The 19,356-nt window shown below is 49.5% G+C and overlaps 2 protein-coding genes across 2 annotated transcripts; both read right to left on the bottom strand.

The window, feature by feature from the left end:
• On the bottom strand, positions 1–11,179 carry LOC119819724. Its single transcript, XM_042055380.1, has 6 exons — positions 10,139–11,179; positions 9,870–9,969; positions 9,513–9,646; positions 7,657–7,759; positions 6,382–6,478; positions 1–158 (listed from the first exon to the last, which is right to left on the bottom strand). The coding sequence occupies exons 1-6, from the start codon at positions 10,459–10,461 to the stop codon at positions 1–3; spliced, it is 915 nt and encodes a 304-aa protein (XP_041911314.1). The 5' UTR covers positions 10,462–11,179.
• Positions 11,180–12,743: 1,564 nt separating this feature from the next.
• Lcn8 (lipocalin 8) lies at positions 12,744–15,322 on the bottom strand. Its single transcript, XM_042055379.1, has 6 exons — positions 15,230–15,322; positions 14,212–14,342; positions 13,517–13,587; positions 13,098–13,202; positions 12,928–13,017; positions 12,744–12,835 (listed from the first exon to the last, which is right to left on the bottom strand). The coding sequence occupies exons 1-6, from the start codon at positions 15,320–15,322 to the stop codon at positions 12,744–12,746; spliced, it is 582 nt and encodes a 193-aa protein (XP_041911313.1).
• Positions 15,323–19,356: the final 4,034 nt, after the last annotated feature.

Here is a 19,356-nt window from a genome sequence, read left to right as displayed (position 1 = left end):
CTAATTGCTGTCCGCAGCCTGGTCCCCAAGTCTCCCCTGAGTGCTGTCTGTGGTCTGGTACCCAAGGCTCCCCTCATGATTCCTGTCTTCAGCCTGTTCCCAAAGGCCCCTCTGATTGCTGTCCACAGCCTGGTCCCAAAGTCTTCCCTGATTGCTGTCTGCAAACCAAAGTCATTGGAGCTACTAACAGGAGCAGAAGTTCTGGGTGAGGTTTATCTGGCCCACCATACTCAAGCAGTGGGGAGGTGGTAAGTGGATCCTCCTGCCTCCAGCCTAGATCATAGCCATACATCCCCGAGACTGGCTCATCATCACAAATGCACTGCGCACTTCTGCACAAGGTTGCAGGTCTTCAGGACCCAGAACAGAGTAGACTGAAGCTCATGCTTCACCTCCGTTACACCTAGCCCCCTTCACCATCCCCATCCTCATTCCAAGCCAGCCTTGAAGACCCACGGGTGCAATGTGTCCACATCTTGAGTCTCTGCACAAAAGGCATCCTAATAAAGCTCCCTGCTGCCCTCTGCTGTGGAAGGGTTTAGGTGCACAAACCAGACCCTGGGTAAACATCAGTTGAGTGTACTTCTGTCCAGCTCAGTGACCCAAAGTCAGACCTTGAACCTGATTAGGATGGTTCCTAACTGCTGATCCCACAGACACCTGATAGAAAAAGTAAAATTTCTCTTAGAAGACAATTGCTCCAAAACTCCCATCTTAATCTTTAGATCAATGCTTTCAATCATTTTTAAACATATATTCCAGCCAAAACACATAGGCCTAAGACAACAGAATGAGAAGCAGCAGGGAGAAAACAGACAGGAAAAGCCTGCCTGGATCTTCCACGGCAGACTGGAGAGAGCTCTGGGGACGGTACTCACTGGCGAAGTCAGCTTTGAGGGTCTCAGAGGAACCGGAAATGAGAAAAGGTGCTATCAGAAAGGAAAGTCCATGACAGTTGGGTGTGGGGGTTTACTGTGCCTGAATTTCTTCACCACCTTGCAAAAGTTATGCTGCCCCTAAAGAAGAAAACTTGTAGCCACACCTGCCATGATATATACTGCCAGGCAGTGGTAGCAAACTCCTTTAATCCCAGCACTCAGGAGATGGAAGAGAGGGGATCTCTGAGTTCAAGGCCAGCCTGGTCTAGAGAGTGAGTTCAAGAACAGCCAAAGCTACACGGAGAAACCCTGTCTCAAAAAGAAAAAGAAAAGGAAGAAAAAAAGATTTTACTACAATCTTATGTATTGATAATACAATGTATTATCAATAAATTTAAAATTTTTAATACACAGAAATCTCTCCCAGGGGCTGAATAGATAGCACAACTTGATGCTCTTTCAGGAGATCAGGGCTCAATTCTCAGTAAACTGTTTTGGTTTTTGAGGGCACCCACACGCATATGACATACACACACACACATGAATACACGCATGCAGGCATGTGCGTGCACGCGCGCGCGAACACACACACACACACACAGACACACACACAGACAATCCTCTTTTGGGAGTCTAGAGCTTCATGGAGTCCTGTGGGAGCCCAACCTTGCGCAGAGGAGAGAAGACCCAAGGCCAAGCTAAAATACCCCCACAAAAGAAGCTGAAAGAACAGGCACCAACTTCAGGGACAGCGCATGACTTACATGAATGTTCCAGAAAGGCAGAGTTTAACTGCTGGGGGAGGATGCAAAAAGCAAAGGCTCGGTTGAGAGTCCCAGGAATATGTATGTCCTAAACCACCAAAGAGATGTGAACCAGACACTCCACTACCTCCACTATACCCTCACAGTTCAACAAGATGGTGTGAGGAGGTGGCTGAGTTAGAAGTTATGAGGCTAAAGCCCAACATAGGATTAATGCCCTGATAAGAACATGAAGGAGCTGTTCCTTCTATCTGTCTGTTTTATTATGTTTGTATCTGACAGTTTGTATCTCTCTGTCTCTGTCTCTCTGTCTCTGTCTCTCTTTCTCTCTCTCTCTCTCTCTCTCTCACACACACACACACACACACACACAAACACAAACTTATGCACGCACACAGACAGAGCATGGGAGTTAACCCTCCCCTGGACCTTGATCCCAAATGATGAGAAATATGTTTCTGTTGCTTAAAACGCTCAGCCTACAGCATTCTGCTGTGGCATCCAGAGATGACTACCAGACAGATACCAGTAAAGAAGCTGAGCACACACATGCACAGCAAAGCTCATGGATCAGTTGTGACTCCTCTGAACCACCTGCCAACCGGATCCATGAAATGAATACAAGCTGGCCTATAAAGATAAAGATATCTTTATCTTTGTCTCTACTTAGCTACTATAAAAAGATATTTAAAAAGAATTAAAAATTTTATAACAGCACTCTGAGCTGAATTGAATGTACTAACATATACACAGTGGAAAAAAACCAGTATTGGCACAAGATAACCCAAGACCAAGTTCTCAGCACAAAGAGATCTATTTGCCTCAGAGGGGCAAATGGCAGGGAATAAGAAACAAAGACAGGAGCTAGAAGAGGGGAAAGGGGAGGGAGAAAGGGATGAGACATGTGTCCCAGAGCGACAAGGACAGCCTCTAGATAGAGAGGAGACGGAAGTGGCCACAGGCAAATGGCAGTTTTTAAAGGAAAGGGGGAACCCTGTGTTAGGATGAGGTGTTTAGTTTTAGTTGGGCATGTTAATTTGGTGAGCCAAAGGAGGCCTCTGGACTCAATACTTCGAGAGCTAGAACTTGGTGGGCAGCCTCAGGAGGAGGGTTTGACCAAACTGGGGAATAGACCTTGGTGGCTAGCTTTAGGACTGTAAACTAACAGCTTCAGCAAGGCCTATGAGTTTCTTTTATGAGTTTCCCTCTTTTTTTTAAATTTTGGTTTTTCAATGTAGAGTTTTTCTGTGTAGACCTGACTGACCCAGAAATCTCTCTGTAGACCAGGCAGGTCTTGAACTCAGAGATCTGCCTGCCTCTGCCTCCCAAGTGCTGGGATTAAAAATGTGTGCCACCACCATCCAACTGCTTCTTTATTTCATTCTGCTCATTTCCCCTAAACCTTGGGAGTCTCTAAGTTCACATTTGCATCAAGTTCAAGAATAACTTTGTCCATACAACTTTATAAAATATCTTTATCTATATAAAATTTGTAACTAGGTATTATCCAAAAACTTGCTTCTAAAGATAATCCGGTGATTAACTCTGTCAATGAGTTAGATAAATAAGCACCTTGGACCTCAGTGAGGTACGCCTTTGGGGTGCATCTTTGAGGTGTTTCCACAGAGGTGTAACCTGGAATAGGGGTCACCGTCTCATGTGCTGAGGATTCCCGGACGGCACACAAAGAGAGGGAGAAAAAAGCTGTTGCTGGCACTTCAGTGTCTCCGCCTGACCGCCTGTCTAGATGCAAGGAGTCCCAGCTGCAGAGCCCACTGCCCTGACATCTGCCACGCCTTTCCCAGCATGATGGACAGGAGCCTCACAGATTGGGGGTCGACATCAGCCCTTTCTTTCATAAGTTGCTTCTGTAAGGTCACAGTAAGAAAAGTACTGACACAGACACTGGAGTCTAGTGTGTTTCCGCACGGTTCTTGCTCTAGTCTATTCCTCTGGCAGCTTTGCCAGTGCACATGCATGGAGAAACCAGAGGCTGTCATTCTGTCTCAGTCAGTCTTGTGTGTGTGTGTGTGTGTGTGTGTGTGTGTGTGTGTGTGTATGAGTGTGTATGTGGGGGGAGGACATTTTGGTTAATTTCATGATCAGGTTTTACTAAACCATTCTTTTCTTCTCCCATAGACCTTGCTTTTCTGCTTGTGTATCTACTCATCTTTCTGTGAAGCATCAATTATAATACATTGTAAAATCCCATCTGGGCGATGATGGTGCATGCCTTTAAGCCCAGTCCTTGAGAGGTAGAGGAAAGGCAGATCTCTGTGAGTTCAAGGCCAACCTGGTCTACAAAGCGAGTTGCAGGACAGCCAAAACTGTTACACAGAGAAGCCTTGTCTCAAAAAACTAAACAAATAAATAAATAAAATAATAACCACATTTAACACTGGAAAGATGGCTCCATGGTTAAAAGCATTGGGTATTCTTCCAGAGGACCCAGATTCAATTCCAAGACCCCACATGGCAGCTTATAAGTGTCTACATCTCCAGTTCCAGGAGATCCAACTCCCTTTTCCTACCTTCTTGGGCACTGTATGCACATGGTGCAGATACATACATGCAGGCAAATCACGAATACACATACAAATACTTTAAATATATATGTATATATGCCATTTTATTAAGAAATAGATATATAAAAAGCCCTATATTGTGTAGTCTTTGCAAGGTATACCTCATGTTACTGTGTTGGGGGTCTCTGGAGGCAAGTAAGGCTCCAATGAAGCCAGTCACTGTGAGTGTAAGCAAGTAGGTTAATGTCCTTCTGAGGACAGGAAGACTGACCATACTGTCAGTCTCTGTCCCCCACTTCCATGTTCACCAGCTGGGAAGAGAGCCCTTACCTGATAGTGGACTTTCTTGTGCTTGTGTATGTGTATAGGTGAGTGCATGTGTACATACGTATGTGTGCTTTCATGTGGAGGCCAAAGGTCAGGTGTCATTCATTCCCCACTGTTTTTGATTCAGCGTCTCTAATTGGACATGAAACCCAATAACTTGGACAAAAAGGTTAGGTAACAAGCCACAAGGATCCTACTGTCTCCACAGCCCAAACACTGGAATCACAGGTATGTACCATGTTTTTTGGTAGTTCTTTACATGGGCTACAAATCTGAATGTTTGCATGGTATGTGCTTTACTGACTAAGCCATGTCCCCAATCCTAAAAACGAACTGCTGACCCATGATAGTGGACAAGAGGTCACATGATCATGGACTGGAGGTCACGTGATCGTGGACTGGAGGTCACGTGATCGTGGACTGGAGATCAAGCTCCAGAACTGTACAGTGATGAGCTGTGGCTGGAGTCCACAGTCTGGAGCATCTGTCATGAGCAGGAAGTGTGACTCATGCTAAGCTTCTGGAACTTGGTGCAGGTGTGGACCAGATCTGAAGAAAATGACAGCATTCCCCATGCCCTTAGCATGTCAGAAGCTCACCTGAGAACACCTCCTCAGAGGTTTCTCAGGCAGAATTTGAGAGGGACAGGCAGGTGAGATCACCCCACATTCCTGTTTTCTTGCCTTCCAGCTGCAGCAGCAATATAAGAGACAAGGTGAGCAGACGGTGGGGCTGAGCAGAGGGACACTAGAGAACAGCCACCTCCAGGTGGGCCATGGAAACAACAGCCATGGATTTGATCTTCACACAGCAGGGAGCCTTAGGAAAACAGGGGCAGCAAATGGGGCTGTTACTATTCCCCTTCCATCTGAGAAACCTACTGAGACCACAAGAGAAGGCCTTGTCTTTGTGGCTGCTTCCAGATCCTAAGAGGACAGGAAACTGCTCCAGAATGAAGATGGGGCTGGGGACCTGAATCAATCAGTCAGTGGAACCTGACCAGCTCTGTGAGTTGGGTCATTAAAGAGTATTCACAGAAAGAGTGCAGTACATTGCACTCATGCGGGTCACTGTGGACAGAAAGCAATCATCGGTGAACAGGTGTGGCCCACCCCCCAGAAAAGATGCTAGGCAGCATGTGGCAGCAAGGTTTATTTGGCACCGAGTAAGGAACACCTTGGGTAGGGGCAGAAGAGGTCAGGTGCACAGAGCCATGGCTTTCTCCTCAGATCAGTTCCTGCAAGCAAAACAAGCTAGCTTAGAGCCATGTGTCGCTTCCAGGGACCCTGAGACACTGGTCAGGGCCACAGGGTAGGGGCCTGGTATCCTAGCTACCTGGCTTTAGCAAAGCACTGGTTTCCTGAGCCTTGATCTATCTATCTGCAAAATGAGTCATACTGTCAATATCTGGGCGCTAGGTTGCTGTAATGAGGTAATGCCAGTGGTAGACCAGCACAGTGCTGGATACAGGGAACCCTAAGACATCGAACAGGGTCTATATCTATCTTGACCGAGTCCCTGAGAGCATCTGAAGATTCAGAGTCAATCAGCAGTCCTGAACATTCCTGCTGGGCAGAATATTGAGGACAAGGAGCCTGGCACCCAGCTCTGTCCCAATATCCACACTGACACGTATCGAGGCACCCACTTCCCTCCTAGGACTTAGCCTGACAGCTTGGGTTCACATTCCTGACTGCATCTCTCTCTCTACAAACAGCAAAACAGATACCTCTCTGGACCTGTCCAGCAATGCTAGTAAGTGGTAGAGAAGGGGTATACACACACACACACCACCACCACCACCACCACCACCACCACCACCACCAGGGCCAGGATCTAGTACCAGAACACAAGGGCTGTGGTGTAGAATAAAGGATGTGGGCTCACCTCCTTCAGGACCTGGGATCACTTCCCTGCAGGACAGGGCAGCATGAGATGGGAGCAGGAGAGCATCAGACCCCACCACAGAGGCCTCCCCCAGCTGCTTAGGCCAGAGGACAAACAAGCCCAGAGAGGACAACTAAGCCCTCTTGATCCTTGGGCGGCCTGCGTTTCAGAACATGTATCTGCTTGCTCCAATAAGTGTGAACAAAGACACTACCCAGCTGCCCACACATACCAGGCCAGTGTAAGTGCCTACCATTACCGATGTGCTGGGAAGGCCGTGGGAAAGGAGCCCACAAAACCCTTGGTGCTCAGCACAGCCCCAGCTTAGTCCAGATACTCACCCATTGAAGTCACTGAGGTCACACACGACACTGGAGACAAAAAGACAAAATGAAGATACAAGAAAGGAGCAGGGCAGACCCAGGTCTTTGCCGGTTCCTGGGAGGCCCTGGCCCGAGTTAGGCCTACTCACCGTCATGCTTGTAAACATGTATGCTTACTTCTGGAAACCCTTGCGCCAAGACCTCACTCTTGAACCTTCTCAGGGCATGATCAGTGTTGACCAGGCTCCGGGCTGCCAGGGAGTATGGCACTGGGTTTCTGTAGTTACAGACTTTCTACCCCAACCCTGACACAGCCCTGGATGCTCTTCTATCCCTCACCCTAGGTGAGGGATAGGAGGGGTGACACCCACCCCACCCCAGATGAGTCCAGGCTGGACTTACTGTACAGTGTCAAACTCTTATAGTACGGCTTTTTTTTTGGAATGCCAGTAAAGAGGATATAGAAGGTCTTGTAGTCCGTAGCGGCAATATAATGTTCTTTGTTTTCTGGGAACAGAGCAAAATTCTAGACACCCTTCTACCTTCTCAGCCATTGCTCTCAGTTCCTAGCTGAGCTTCTGTCTGGCACATATACACATATAAGCATGTACCCAAAACACATGAGCAGCCTTGAGAGTTCAGAGGACTCTGAAGAGGAGGGCACGGTCCCCACTGACCCAGATAAAGGAATGCTGAAGCAAACCTAGGATTTCAGAGAGGAAGCTGCCAAAGTCCTGGCAAAGGCAGAAGCCAGCCAGAGACAGTGGCTACAGGGGCATCCACCCAGGCTCCTGACATCTGGGCGTGGCATCCTGATACTAAGCAGCCGACTGAGACCTCAGTCAGGATACACCAAACACCTCTATTGAGGCTGGGGACCCCCACATCCAGAACAGTAATAAGTACACACTGATAGTAAACCACAATGCCCCAGATAGGCCACCACACCCACCAAACCTGGGACAGCATCCTTGCCTATTGATCTGGTGACCCTGAACTTCCCTGGACTGTCTTCCTCAAGGGCCGGGACCTTCTCCAGCATACAGCGTTTGTTACTACGAAGACAAAAAGGTAGGCCAGCCTGTAATCCCAATACTGGGAGATGAGGGGAACTGAGTCAAGAAGATTGCAGTTTGAGGCCAAGTTGGACGATATGCCCATCAGGGCAGTCTAGGCTAGACAGACAAAGGTGGGAAACACTGGGTGCCTCAGTGGCAGGGAGTGGAACTATTAGGTATATCCCTGGGTATATGCATCCCACATCAGCCCGGGGAAGCCTGGGCTACACAGACAGACAAAGGAGGAGAAACTGAAGGAGAATAAAGGAAAAAGGGAGACTCCTAGCCTCCTGCCTACCAGGCCTTACACGCTATGCTCTGAGGTGGTGTGCATGGTGGGCAACCCAGGGGTTCGGAAACCAGGCAGATACAGGTGTCCTAATGTCTGCTGAGACCCCAAAGAATAGGACCCCTACAGAGTGGCTACCCAGTGAGAAGGAGATGGTGTAGCAAGAGTACTGGCTGTAAAAAGATGCACCCAGTGACTCCTGAGGAACCACTCACCTGTGCTCACAGACACACAGAGACAACAGACACACCCTGAGGATCGGGAATGGACACACCTCTAAGGGAAACAAATCTCACGTTTGCCTCTGAAGGACACAGTCTTTGGAACAAAAACAAACAGACCTAAGATAGCCACTCCCCACCACTGAGGGGCACAGCCTGAGAAAGATGAACAGACTACAGTGAGTGACACATTCAGGAGCAGGGAAACGCATATGTGAACGACAGACTTCCTGAAGTAAAGGGACACGTATTTCGGGGAGAAGCTCTTAAGAAACAGGGAGATGTTCGTGACTCACAAACACACTTGGAGGTACAGGGACACACATATTGAGGGGCACACTCTGAGGAGCAAAGACACACACCTGTGTGAGGTACATAGTCTCTGAGGAACAGGGTCGCACATGTCTGAAGAACACAATGTTCATAGGAAGAGGCATGATTGTGCCTGAAAGACTTATTCTCTGAGAATCAGCGACACGCTCAGAGCTGAGGGACACATTCTGACATAAACACATTCTGAATGACGTGCACACATTTAGGGACACACAGAGAGGTGAAAGGACACACATTTGAAGGTCTACTCTGAGAAGCATGGTTACATACATCTGAAGACACACTCCCTGGGAATCAAATACATGCATGACTGAGGGAAACACCCTCTCAGGAGCAGAAGCACACACAGAGCTGAATGTCACTCTGGGAAGACATGACACTTTAAAGGGGCAGCTCTGAGAACAGGGACATGCACGTATCTTTATGGACGTAATCTGGTTTCGCATGTGTAGCCTGAAGGTATCTGCTGGCCAACGGAGACATGGGGACATTGGCACTGCTGGTCTGTGTGCCAGGAGGAAGAGATAGCCCGGGTCAGCCTTGCCTCAAGTCTCCTCAGGTCCCATGACCTTAGAGCTAGGAAATTGACCTTAAAGTTTTCTGATCAGTTACTTGCTTTGCTCAGCATCCAGGGTGGCAGTCCTGGAGGCCAGACTCCTATCATGATTGCGGAGTTGTATGTCACTCCCTAAACTGTCTTGGTAGACTGGGGGACACCCAGGATGTCAAAGATGTCTGGTCCCATCTGAAATAGTTGACCCTGCCCCATCCCTCTCTACAGCTGAGGTTAAGTGCAGACACGGGTAAACATTTCTCCGAGGCAAGCAGAGAGCACCGTACAGGCTAGCCCACGCTGTACAGGACAGCCCAACTTTCCCCCAGGGCCACAGGCAGGGCCTTAACTCACTTGTAATACTTGGTGATCACGTTCAGAAGGTGCCTTTCCAGTGAGTCTTTCAAGGCTCCCAGCTTCTCGTTGTTCTCTGAGTCTTGGTCATCAATTGTGGAAGCAAAGGCAATTTCATACCAGAAGCTTTTATACTGGGGGAAAGGGATCACAGAAAGGAACCACCCAGATGGACCAGCATCTAGGATTTGGTACCCTGAGAGTCATTCTACATCCCTCCCTTCCAAGGCATGCAGAAGTCTGGAAAGTTCTAGGGGGTAAATGGTACCCAAAATGATAGAGTATTGAAGGCTGACTCTGGGTAGGGCCAGTCCCCATGGAAAAGCACTGAACTTGCCTCACCATAACTGGGATTACCTGGTTTGGGTCGAAGGGGTCCGGTTTTTGAGCCTCTGTGTCAGGGGCCAGTCCCACGCACAGCACCAGCAGGGTGAAGAGCATGTTGCTTTTCATGTGCCTAGCAGGTGAGTATCTGGGTTCAGTTCTCCAACAACTGGAAGCCACAGCCCTTGGCTCAGAGCCTCTGGACTTTATATCCTTCCTAGTGGGTGCTTAGGATACGCATAGATGATTCTCATTGGGTTCGGTTGGAAGCACACTGTAAACAGGACAGGTGACTCACCCACCTGCTGGATAGCGGGGCCTCAGAGGACTGCCTCAGGGGACACAGACCTTCCTCTGGGTGTCCAATCAGGTATGCATCGATCCATTCAGCAATTGTGCTCTTCCTTTCCAGCTGTGTGCAGGTGACAGAGCAGGCACCACCAAGGTCCCTTGGCAGACTTTGGTCATAGACACAGAGAAGATGACGACTAGCTAGGGACAGAATGCTGCCAACCAGAACGGGTGACCCAGGCAAAGGAAGCCTGGGAATTGAGGGGGCAGGACTGAGGACACTGGAACCATGGATGGTGGAATCTGGCAGGTTTACATTCAGCGGGCTGAGCATCCTAAGGAGTGGGCCACAGACCCGTGACCCCTCCAGCCCTTGACTGTTTTCCTGAGGACTTTGAAGAAGCCACAGCAGTCAGTCAAGGGCCACCAGATGAGCAGTGCCTAGGCAAAAGCTAGCCGTGCTGCCCTGGCATTAGCTTTACCCACAACTTGTTTTTGTAAGCAGAGACCACAACCTCCAGCTTTCAGGTAAAGAGCAAAACCCATAGGGCCCGGGGCACCTGTGCAGGCTCCACAGCAAAGAGACAGCCACTGTGACATCACTCCCTAGGCAAAAACCCAGGCCCTGATCCTGCAGGGCACAGGCAAGGATAGAAGAGTATTGGCAATGACAGCCAGTGTACAAATTATAAGAAGTGGGAACGAGGAGACAGGGAGAAGCAGATGGGGAGCACAGTTAAGGAACATAAAAATGACACAGGGCATGTAGTCCTTCAGGAAGGGACAGCTACTGCACACAGAGGCGATGGCCAGTTATATCTTCTGGTGACCCAGCTAGTGACCTGATAAACCCTCTTTCTTTCTGATAGAAGCCACAAGCCAGTGTTCCCAACTCTTGACTATCAGTCACCAGCTATTCTGGATTCCAGACAAAGTCAGGCAGCCACTAACACTGTACCCAGAGCCCTTCGCATGTCAGCAAACCTCAGATTAGCAATCAGTGACCAAGCCAGTCCTTCCTGACTCCTCAAACTCCGAAGAATGTTGGGACCATTCAGAACTGAGCTATCCTGATGCTACTAATCTCGCCCTACAAACTGATTTGTACGCAATCCCCGAAGGCCAATGAAACAAGCTCGAGGAAGCTCTAGCACCAGGAGTTTTGAGTGGGTGGGGTATATGCCAAGCAGTAAATGTAAGGATCCGTCTTCTTAGATGATCTGTGTTTAACCAATGTTCAAGAGAGATGAAAAGCATTTTTCCTACCTTTGAATGAATAAAGGAGTCCTCCAGGATCCTGCTAAATTGCACACTGCCCCACTTATTCTCCAACAAGACACACACAGTGCCCACTGCAACACCTTTGCCATCACCACAATGTGGCAAGGGACCCAGCACTAGCCTCAGGAAAGGGGTCCCAGAATGGACTCAATTCTGTCCTCTGAGGGGGAGGTGTCCTCTGTCCAGTGGGGACAGACACCTCTGAGGGATGTGTCAAGGGTAGGTGTAGAGGTACGCAGCCAACAGAGTGGGTGCTGGGAGGGTCAGAGGGTCCTTCATAGCCAGAGACACACGTTTCTGCATGTTTTCCCTGGAGGCTCTGCCTCCCGCATGGCCTGGACCGTGTGACAGCCTTTTTGAAAAGCATGACTCTGCTACCCCACTGCCCAGAGGCCCACAAGGCTCCAGACCAGCTCTCATTTTTCCTCAGAACTTCCTAAAGTGCCTCCAGAACTCGAGAACAGGACGGACACTGTCCCACATTGCAGAAATGACTGTGGGACCCACTACCCAGAAGAGCATGAATGGAGCAGGGGAGGGCAGAGCAGGACCATTTCACGTCGGCTGCCCTGTGTGTGAGGTTTATTCTCAACCAAGGATTCGCCGAAAACACAGGCTTGTTTCCTCCACCTGGGTCACAGGAACCTTCCTGCTGCCCACTCCCTGTCCCCAGGAAAGAGGACAGGCAGCCTTTGGCAGCAGGGTTTATTTGAAGCAGGTGCAAGAGCCCCCTCAGGCAGGAGCAGGCGAGGCCAGATGGGTGGGGTTGCAGCTGCAGACCTGGACAAAAGCTATTCAGACCAGTCCCTGTAGGCAGAACGGCAGAGCTTAGGGCCATGTGTGGCCTTCAGGGACCCTGAGGTGCTGGTCAAGTGTCACAAGCTAGGTACCTGACACCCATTTGCCTGGTTTTGGCAAAGCACTGGTTCCCTGAGCCTCAGAGTCTCTATCTGCAAAATGGGTTATAGTGTCAACCTCTTGGGACTGGGTTGTGACAGCGAGGTTGTGTAGGTAGTGGATTCGCATGGTGTTAGACACAGGAAACCCCAAGATATCCAACAGGGCTGAACGCCATCTCACCAGCTGGCAGGACATGAGGGGACTGAGCTGACCCAGAGCCCTGCACAGCCCCGCTGAACAGAACAATACAAACAAGGACCTCTCTTGTCCAACCTAATTCTGTCCTACACCCAAAGGCATGACACCCAAGCATGACAGCTTGGGCTCCCACGGCAGACCGTTCTTTCCAGACTACAAAACTGAAGCTGCCCATCAGGGCTGTTTGCTATCTTTATCAGAGGACGGATGGGGACCCCTCCTCTCCTGGACCAGGACCTAGGAGTGCCAGCAGGGGCTCCGTGAGGGTTGGGCTGCAATGTAGATCAAGGGTAGTGGGCTCACCTCTCTCAGGAGCTCAGCACACCTCCCTGTGGGATGGGACAACAGGTGCTTCAGTCAGGGAGGCAGCCGACCCCATAACAAGGTCTGGTTCAGCTCCTCCTCAGGGTGTTATGCTCACCATGTCGGGTCAGCATGTAAAGGCCTTGGTCGGCCGTCATGTCCCGAAACCTCCAGAAGCCTGGCTCATCCTCAGTCTCTAGGCTCCGAGCTGTGGGGCACAGCAGAGCTGGACTAGCAACCTGAAGGGAGGCAGCCACAGGGCTCTGCCCCAACCCAGGCCCAACTTACTGAAGTACTTGAGCACATGGAAGTTTCTACCCTGCCAGAGCAGGGACAACTTGAGGATGGTATAGTGCTCATAGTCCGTGTCCAGCACGTATATCTTCCTTTGGCCTTCAGGAGTCAGTGGTAGGGTTAGGAAGGCTTGCTCAGACCTGAACACTCTGGGGGAGGGTGTCGGGGGAGGGCTGACCTCGGAGACTGGATCTGCAGAACCTAATTCCCTTCTGTTTCTGCCCAGTGCTGGGACCTACCGCTGACATCCTGGGAAGACAACTTTTGAAGGCCAACCCAGGACACTAGTAGAGATGAGGGGACTGGGGTCCAGGGCCTGAGGATCCCACGGATGACACAGAGAGCCTTGAGGCCAGCGGGAGATAGGATACAGGCCCAGGCAGCTGCAATGTTAGCAACAAGGCAGTACTTACCAGGAAAAGCAAATTCCCCAACAGTGTCTCTTCCTGAGCCCACTGATGTTTCCGTCATGCAGCTTCCTGAGCTGGAAAGCATCACATTGTTTGTTAACCTAGCCAGGCAGTGGTGACGCTTGCCTTTCATCCCACCACTCAGGAAGAAAACAAAGGCAGAGTTTGAAAGGTGAGTTGGAGGCCAGCCTGGTCTACAGAGAAAGTTCCAGGACAGGCTCCAAAGGTAGAGAGAAACCCTGTCTCAAAAACAAAACAAAACAGAACAGAACAAAAAGAACCTACCAGCCCGCATTCTACGTGATGAGCACATTCTTGAATGGGGCATACCTTCAGAAAGAGGGCTGAAAAGCTGGGGAGCATCTTGAAGCCCAGAATTCATGGAAAGGGGGCGTGCATGGGGCAGGGAGCCCCAGCCTGTCACTTTCGGGGAGGCAGCCAGCTACTAGCCACACATTTTTATCAACCAACAGGGCTTTATCTTAAGCCCTCGCTTATATTTTGGCAGAAATGCAGTTGTAGGAACCTGGATCTAGTTTTTTCTGTGATGGGAGTGCCCAATCAGGTGGACTCGGGTAAGGCTAGCCCATACGCTGATGATCTCATCATGACCAGAGTGACAGCCCGACTGTGTTCAAAGACAAACATGTCTCCTACTTCCCAGCAGGTCACGTCCCCAAATACCCCAGGCCTCTTACCTGTTGTACACAGCCTTCACAGTGACGTTCCTTCCACTGAAGGTGAGGAACAAGCCCTCTACCCTCCTCTGAGTCTTCAGCACCAGGTTCTGCTCAGAAGTCACAGCCACTTCCTTCCAGAACCCTGCAATCTAGAGAACAGCACTAGAGCTAGCCTTAGCTCTGAGCATTCAAGCCACACTAGGTCTCCAGCTCCTGGGCTATAGAGGATATTTCAGGGCCCCTCCAGCAGGTCTGAGGGGTTAATAGATAATCATGACACTGGGAGGTCACCTGTCCTCAGCCAAGTTTTCCTTCCCAGGGGACCTTTCAGGACACCAGACAGAAATGTCCCTTCCGGAAGATCCTGACCCAAGGCTGGTCTGCCAGGAGACCTTTCCAACAGGTGTGTGGAGAGGAAGCATTCAGGCCTACAGCCAGCACACTGAATCAAGCATGGTTCTACGAATCTCAACTTCCCTGGGCTCATGTTTTCCTATAATAGCAAAGTTCCCAGAGCACAGGATAACAGCTGAAACTTTTAGAAACTGGTTACTGTTACAAGAGAAAAGAATCTGTGTTCCGCAAAGCCTAACCCCTCTGAGTTTACAATGTCAGGCTGCTGGTCTCAGGAAGAATCCTGGATATAGAGAGAGGAATCCAGACAAGCAAGCTGTCCACTCTGGAGAAGTCCGCTTCTGGCTCCACAGTACACAGGGAGGTGGTCATAGGAACCCCAAGAACCAGGGAAGCTGGAAAGGATCCTAAATCTGTAAATCACCAAGGACCCAGAGGTGACTGGCCTCTACTCTCTTGACACAGGAGGAACATGAGAAAACTCAGGGAGGGGAGAGGTCCACGGAGCTCAGTCTCTCTCAAGGGTCCTATGCTACCTGCCATGGGCTCTGCCACCTATGCTGTAGCTAACTAGGAGTTGGGTGGAAGGGGAAGAGACTCCCAGTGGCTAGACACTCCCTTCCTCCCTGTCCAACTTCCCATCAAGCCCCAGTGGCGCCTCCAAGCTAAGAAAAAGAGGCACCTTCTCTGGCACTAGGTCCACCCTTGCAGACTCTGCCTGCAGCAGGTACAGCAGAAAGAGTCCCCAGACGGTCCTCAGCAGCCTGGCTTCCATCTCAGGGCCTGGATTGTGGCTTCTGTTTATGGAGGGTGAGGGCTTATATTTGGAGAGAGGACAAGCATGAACCACCCAGAGAATGTCATTGGGCAAAGCTGGCTACCAGCTGCTCAGAGACTCAATTTCTGCTCACTCTGCATCAACCCACATCCAGAGAGGGGTTGGACCAAGCTAAGGCGGCAGTCAAGCTGCATCCATCCTGGTATTTGGACAATGATAGACCGTACGCTGAGACTGAACCATCTCAGTTTCCCCAAATGTAACAATATATTTAAAAGCAACAGCAAAATTTCATCAAAAAGTATTGTTGGTTTTGTTTTGTTTTGATTTAGCAAAATATAGAATTAAAGTTACCTATCTTTCAAATATTTGAGCACCAGGCACAATTAAGGGAGCTCCAAATGGAGATAAACTGTATAAAAAAAACCAGCAAAATATTGAACTGGGCATGGAGCCCTGAGTCCTCTCCCAGAAACCTGACTTCCTGCAATATCCTGCCCTCCAGGACAATCCTGCACTCTGCCTATGGCTATGACTCTCTAGTGACACAACTTTGGTGTGTGGTGGTGTATGTATGCATATTTGTATAGGGTGTGTGTTCTTGTTGAATGAAAGATGTGCACATGTTCACATGGGTATGAACGCCAGAGGTCAAACTTGGGTGTTGCTCCTCGGGTGCCATTCACTTTCTTTTGATTTGCTTGGTTGATTAGTTAATTAGTTAGTTAGTTAGTTAGTTGGGTCATTAGTTGGTAGGATACATATTCTTAGAGACAGTCTCTCTCACTAACCCTGATCTGCTGTATTCTTAGAGACAGTCTCTCTCACTAACCCTGACCTGCTGAGAAGGCCAGGCTGCCTAGCCAGTGAGCCTCAGAGATCTGCCTGTCTCCGTCTCCCGAAAACTGCACCACGTGATTTCAGACACACATCACCATGCCTTGCCTTTTCCTCGGGGGGTCTAAGGAGAGCACTTTACCAACTGAGCCATCTTCCCAGGCCCAATGACAGTTTTCAAATACATAAAACAAACATCTCTCAGGCCACCAAGAGTATTCTTTAAAGGCAGGCAACCTTTATTTTCAAAATGCACTGTATTTGAGATCTATATTAAACAAAGTCTCTCACTCTCTGGGGAAAAAACTAAAACTGACACCCCCAGAAGGGCTTGGTCACCTTGGGACCCAGTTCTCTAGCTCACAGATTGTACAGCAGAGGGGCAGGAGCTGTGAGGCTGGTAGGGGCCCCAGGCTACCCAAAACAACTCAACCAAGGTCAGCATCCCTCATCCTGTAGGAGGGGCCTCCAATCTTCAGGACCCACATGGAGGTGCTTCAGACTGGGACAGCTCACAAGAAGGTTGCAGCCACTGAAGCCCACCCTCCACAGGGAACCAGGCTAAAGAAGACACTAGGCTGGGCTGCCACGAAGGTGTAAGGGATGAGTTAGGAGAGGAAGCACACTGGGTAACACAAGGAACCATCCAAAGGCCTTGGGACATCAGGAGGGAAGCTGGTCCCAGCAACAGGCTGACAGCCAGGGGCCCTGGGGACACAGAGATGGGTTTGGCTGGCAGGAGTGAGAGAAAGGGAAGTGGAGTGGGTGGCATCTGGTTTTCTGGGTGACCGGGACAGGATGAGGGCAGCACCTGTGAGGCTGACTGCTCCTGGTTCTGGTTGTCTGAGGACCACACACTGAGGGGCAATGGACCAGAACTGCAGCACCTTCCGCACCCCATCCTGGCCCTTTGCATATGAGAAGGAGACCCAGTAAAAGAATGGGGGTTCTGTGTCATGAAGACAACATCAGTGATGCTCCCTACACAGGAAACTCTGCATCCCACACCTTATTCCAGAGCAATGCAGAGCCTACACCATGGGACCTGACCACACACCAGGATTGGCTGTCGTGTGACCTTGAAAGACTTGCCCAGGATCTGTGCCTCAGTGCCTTAATGTGAGAAGAAAGACTGGAAGCAGCTAGTTCCAGGAGTCCAGGAGGTCTGTCATGGAATTCACAGCACAGCTAGCCAAGCAAGGTCCGGGAGCTCACTGACCACTGTCCCGAACCATTTTTCAGGCTCCCAGAGATCCAAACAATTTACCCAAGATCACAAGAGTAGTGGGAAGCCAAACCCAGACAAGGGACTTCATGGCCTTCCTGCTGATCCAGCTCCAGGTCCTGCATCCGAAGGACCCATCTTTACAAGGCACCCCAGTTTCAGCAGACACACTGAGAACTCACACAAGCAGTGCTCATTTTCCCCTGTGACTGCAGCAACCTCCCAGCACCAAATTTAAATGAAAGCTCCCGCGCCTATCTTGGGGGAACCCTGAGTGGTTCTTGTTGTTTTACTACTCTCCCAGCTCCCTATTGCTCAGTAACTTTTCCAGTTCTCATCGGCCTCTGATTATTCTCTTCTCCCTGCCCACTCAGTCCAGGGGCTGGGACCCTGTGTGTTGTTTTGACTTTCCATGGATCTAAACAGTCCTGCAGAGCACACTTAAGACCAACCCTGTAGTGGGGCAGTAAATGGGAAGTTGGCAGTTCTGCCTTCTTGGGGTTCTTGGGAACAGGGCAACACAATTACAGAATAAAATGCAAACCCTGGAGAGGAGGCCCAAAAGCTAAGAAGACATGGGGTACACCGGATTGAACTGTATTCCCCATCCAGGACCTCTGAGATCTGGGCATTGGTGGCACATGCCTTTAATCCCAGCTCTGGAGGCAGAGGCAGAGGCAGGCAGATCTCTGTGAGTTCAAAGCCAGTCTAGTCTACAAAGCAAGTTTCAGGATATTCAGAGGTGTTACACAGAGAAACCCTGTCTTGAAAAAACAGCAACAAAAAAAAACCAAAAACAAACAAAGCAGAACCTCTGAATGAGATCTGCTACAAGCCCCAACATTATACAGTAAATGCTCAGCCATCATTTCACAAGCGACTCATCAGAACCGAGGGATCTGGCTAAGGCTAAACCAAAAGGCAAGGCTTTTTGGCATTATTACTTTGTGAGTAAAGTGGCTGTCCTTTGCTGGAGACTTTCCTCTGTAGCTAACTTCCTTTCTGTTACATATTTGGGGGTTAATTCCCACAGTTCAGAACCCTTTAGTGAAAAGTTTTCCACTGGCCAGGCCTTGTTCCTCTCTCCTAGGTAAGAGCAGAGATCTGACGTCTGCAATTATCTTTATCAGCAGGCAGCTGGTCAGAGTTCAGGGTCCAGGCAAAGAACTTCCCATCTAAGATAGTCACAGATCTTCAAGGACGTAGAATCACTACCTGCCCACGCTGCTGCTCTGGTTTTACCTCACAATAACCACGATCAGAAGAGTTGATAACAGCATAGCTCAGAACTAACCATCCAGAGGCCTGGGTCCCTTCTTTGTTTCTACTGTCTAGAGCAGTGAGTCTAATTCCAGGCCTAGGTTCTTAGAAACTGCAGCATCTGATGTACATGCTATCTGATCAAGAGCCATCAGCTTCTATTTGACTGCTTACACAGGTTTCTTGGTTGTTTGATTCTACGCATACTGGGAGAAAAGAGGAGGCACGCTGATTTATAATACAATCCGTACCCTATTCATAACCTTATTGAAAATGAACCCTTTAGCCTTTTACTAACCACCTAAAACTGTAGCATACCTTCCCTTCCCCTTTAGAATCCATGATGATTTAATTCCTTTCTTAACTAAATTCCTCCATTAAGGAGTTCACTGGACGTGAACTAGCCACTTCCGTGGATCTGTGTGTGTAAGTGAAGACCCTTATCGAATTTTCTAAGGGGCAAAACAATTCCAGCCCTGGAGCCTGATTTAAGAATATATGTGACTGGGAACATTTGTAATAGGTAGAACGAGGGACAGTGTAGAACTGGCCCAGCCCTACACCTGCCCTCCAGCCCTGACACCCAAGTCCCCTAGCCACAGTGGTACTGGCTTTATAGACCAGCATAGCCCTGGGTTTGGGGCTGGGGAATGAGCACCTTGGAAGCCCAGCCCCTTTTGTCCATTGTATGGCATAATCACTTGTGTGT

This window comes from Arvicola amphibius, chromosome 7 (genome assembly GCF_903992535.2).
Source record: "Arvicola amphibius chromosome 7, mArvAmp1.2, whole genome shotgun sequence".
NCBI classification, from domain to species: Eukaryota; Metazoa; Chordata; class Mammalia; order Rodentia; family Cricetidae; genus Arvicola; species Arvicola amphibius.
Note: the sequence above shows the minus strand (reverse complement) of the source record. Positions and strands in the feature narration are given on the sequence as shown.

Excerpts from the sequence above, each read along its gene's own strand:
- LOC119819724 (XM_042055380.1), bottom strand. The coding sequence starts at position 10,461 with ATGCTCAGCCCGCTGAATGTAAACCTGCCAGATTCCACCATCCATGGT. Across the intron at positions 9,970-10,138 it reads GAGGCCCCGCTATCCAGCAG|GCACATGAAAAGCAACATGC; the intron begins GTGGGTGAGTCA and ends CTCACCTGCTAG. Across the intron at positions 159-6,381 it reads GATCCCAGGTCCTGAAGGAG|ACAGCAATCAGGGAAGACTT; the intron begins GTGAGCCCACAT and ends TTTGGTTTGCAG.
- Lcn8 (XM_042055379.1), bottom strand. The coding sequence starts at position 15,322 with ATGGAAGCCAGGCTGCTGAGGACCGTCTGGGGACTCTTTCTGCTGTAC. Across the intron at positions 14,343-15,229 it reads TGGACCTAGTGCCAGAGAAG|ATTGCAGGGTTCTGGAAGGA; the intron begins GTGCCTCTTTTT and ends GCTGTTCTCTAG. Across the intron at positions 13,588-14,211 it reads GTGAAGGCTGTGTACAACAG|CTCAGGAAGCTGCATGACGG; the intron begins GTAAGAGGCCTG and ends GATGCTTTCCAG.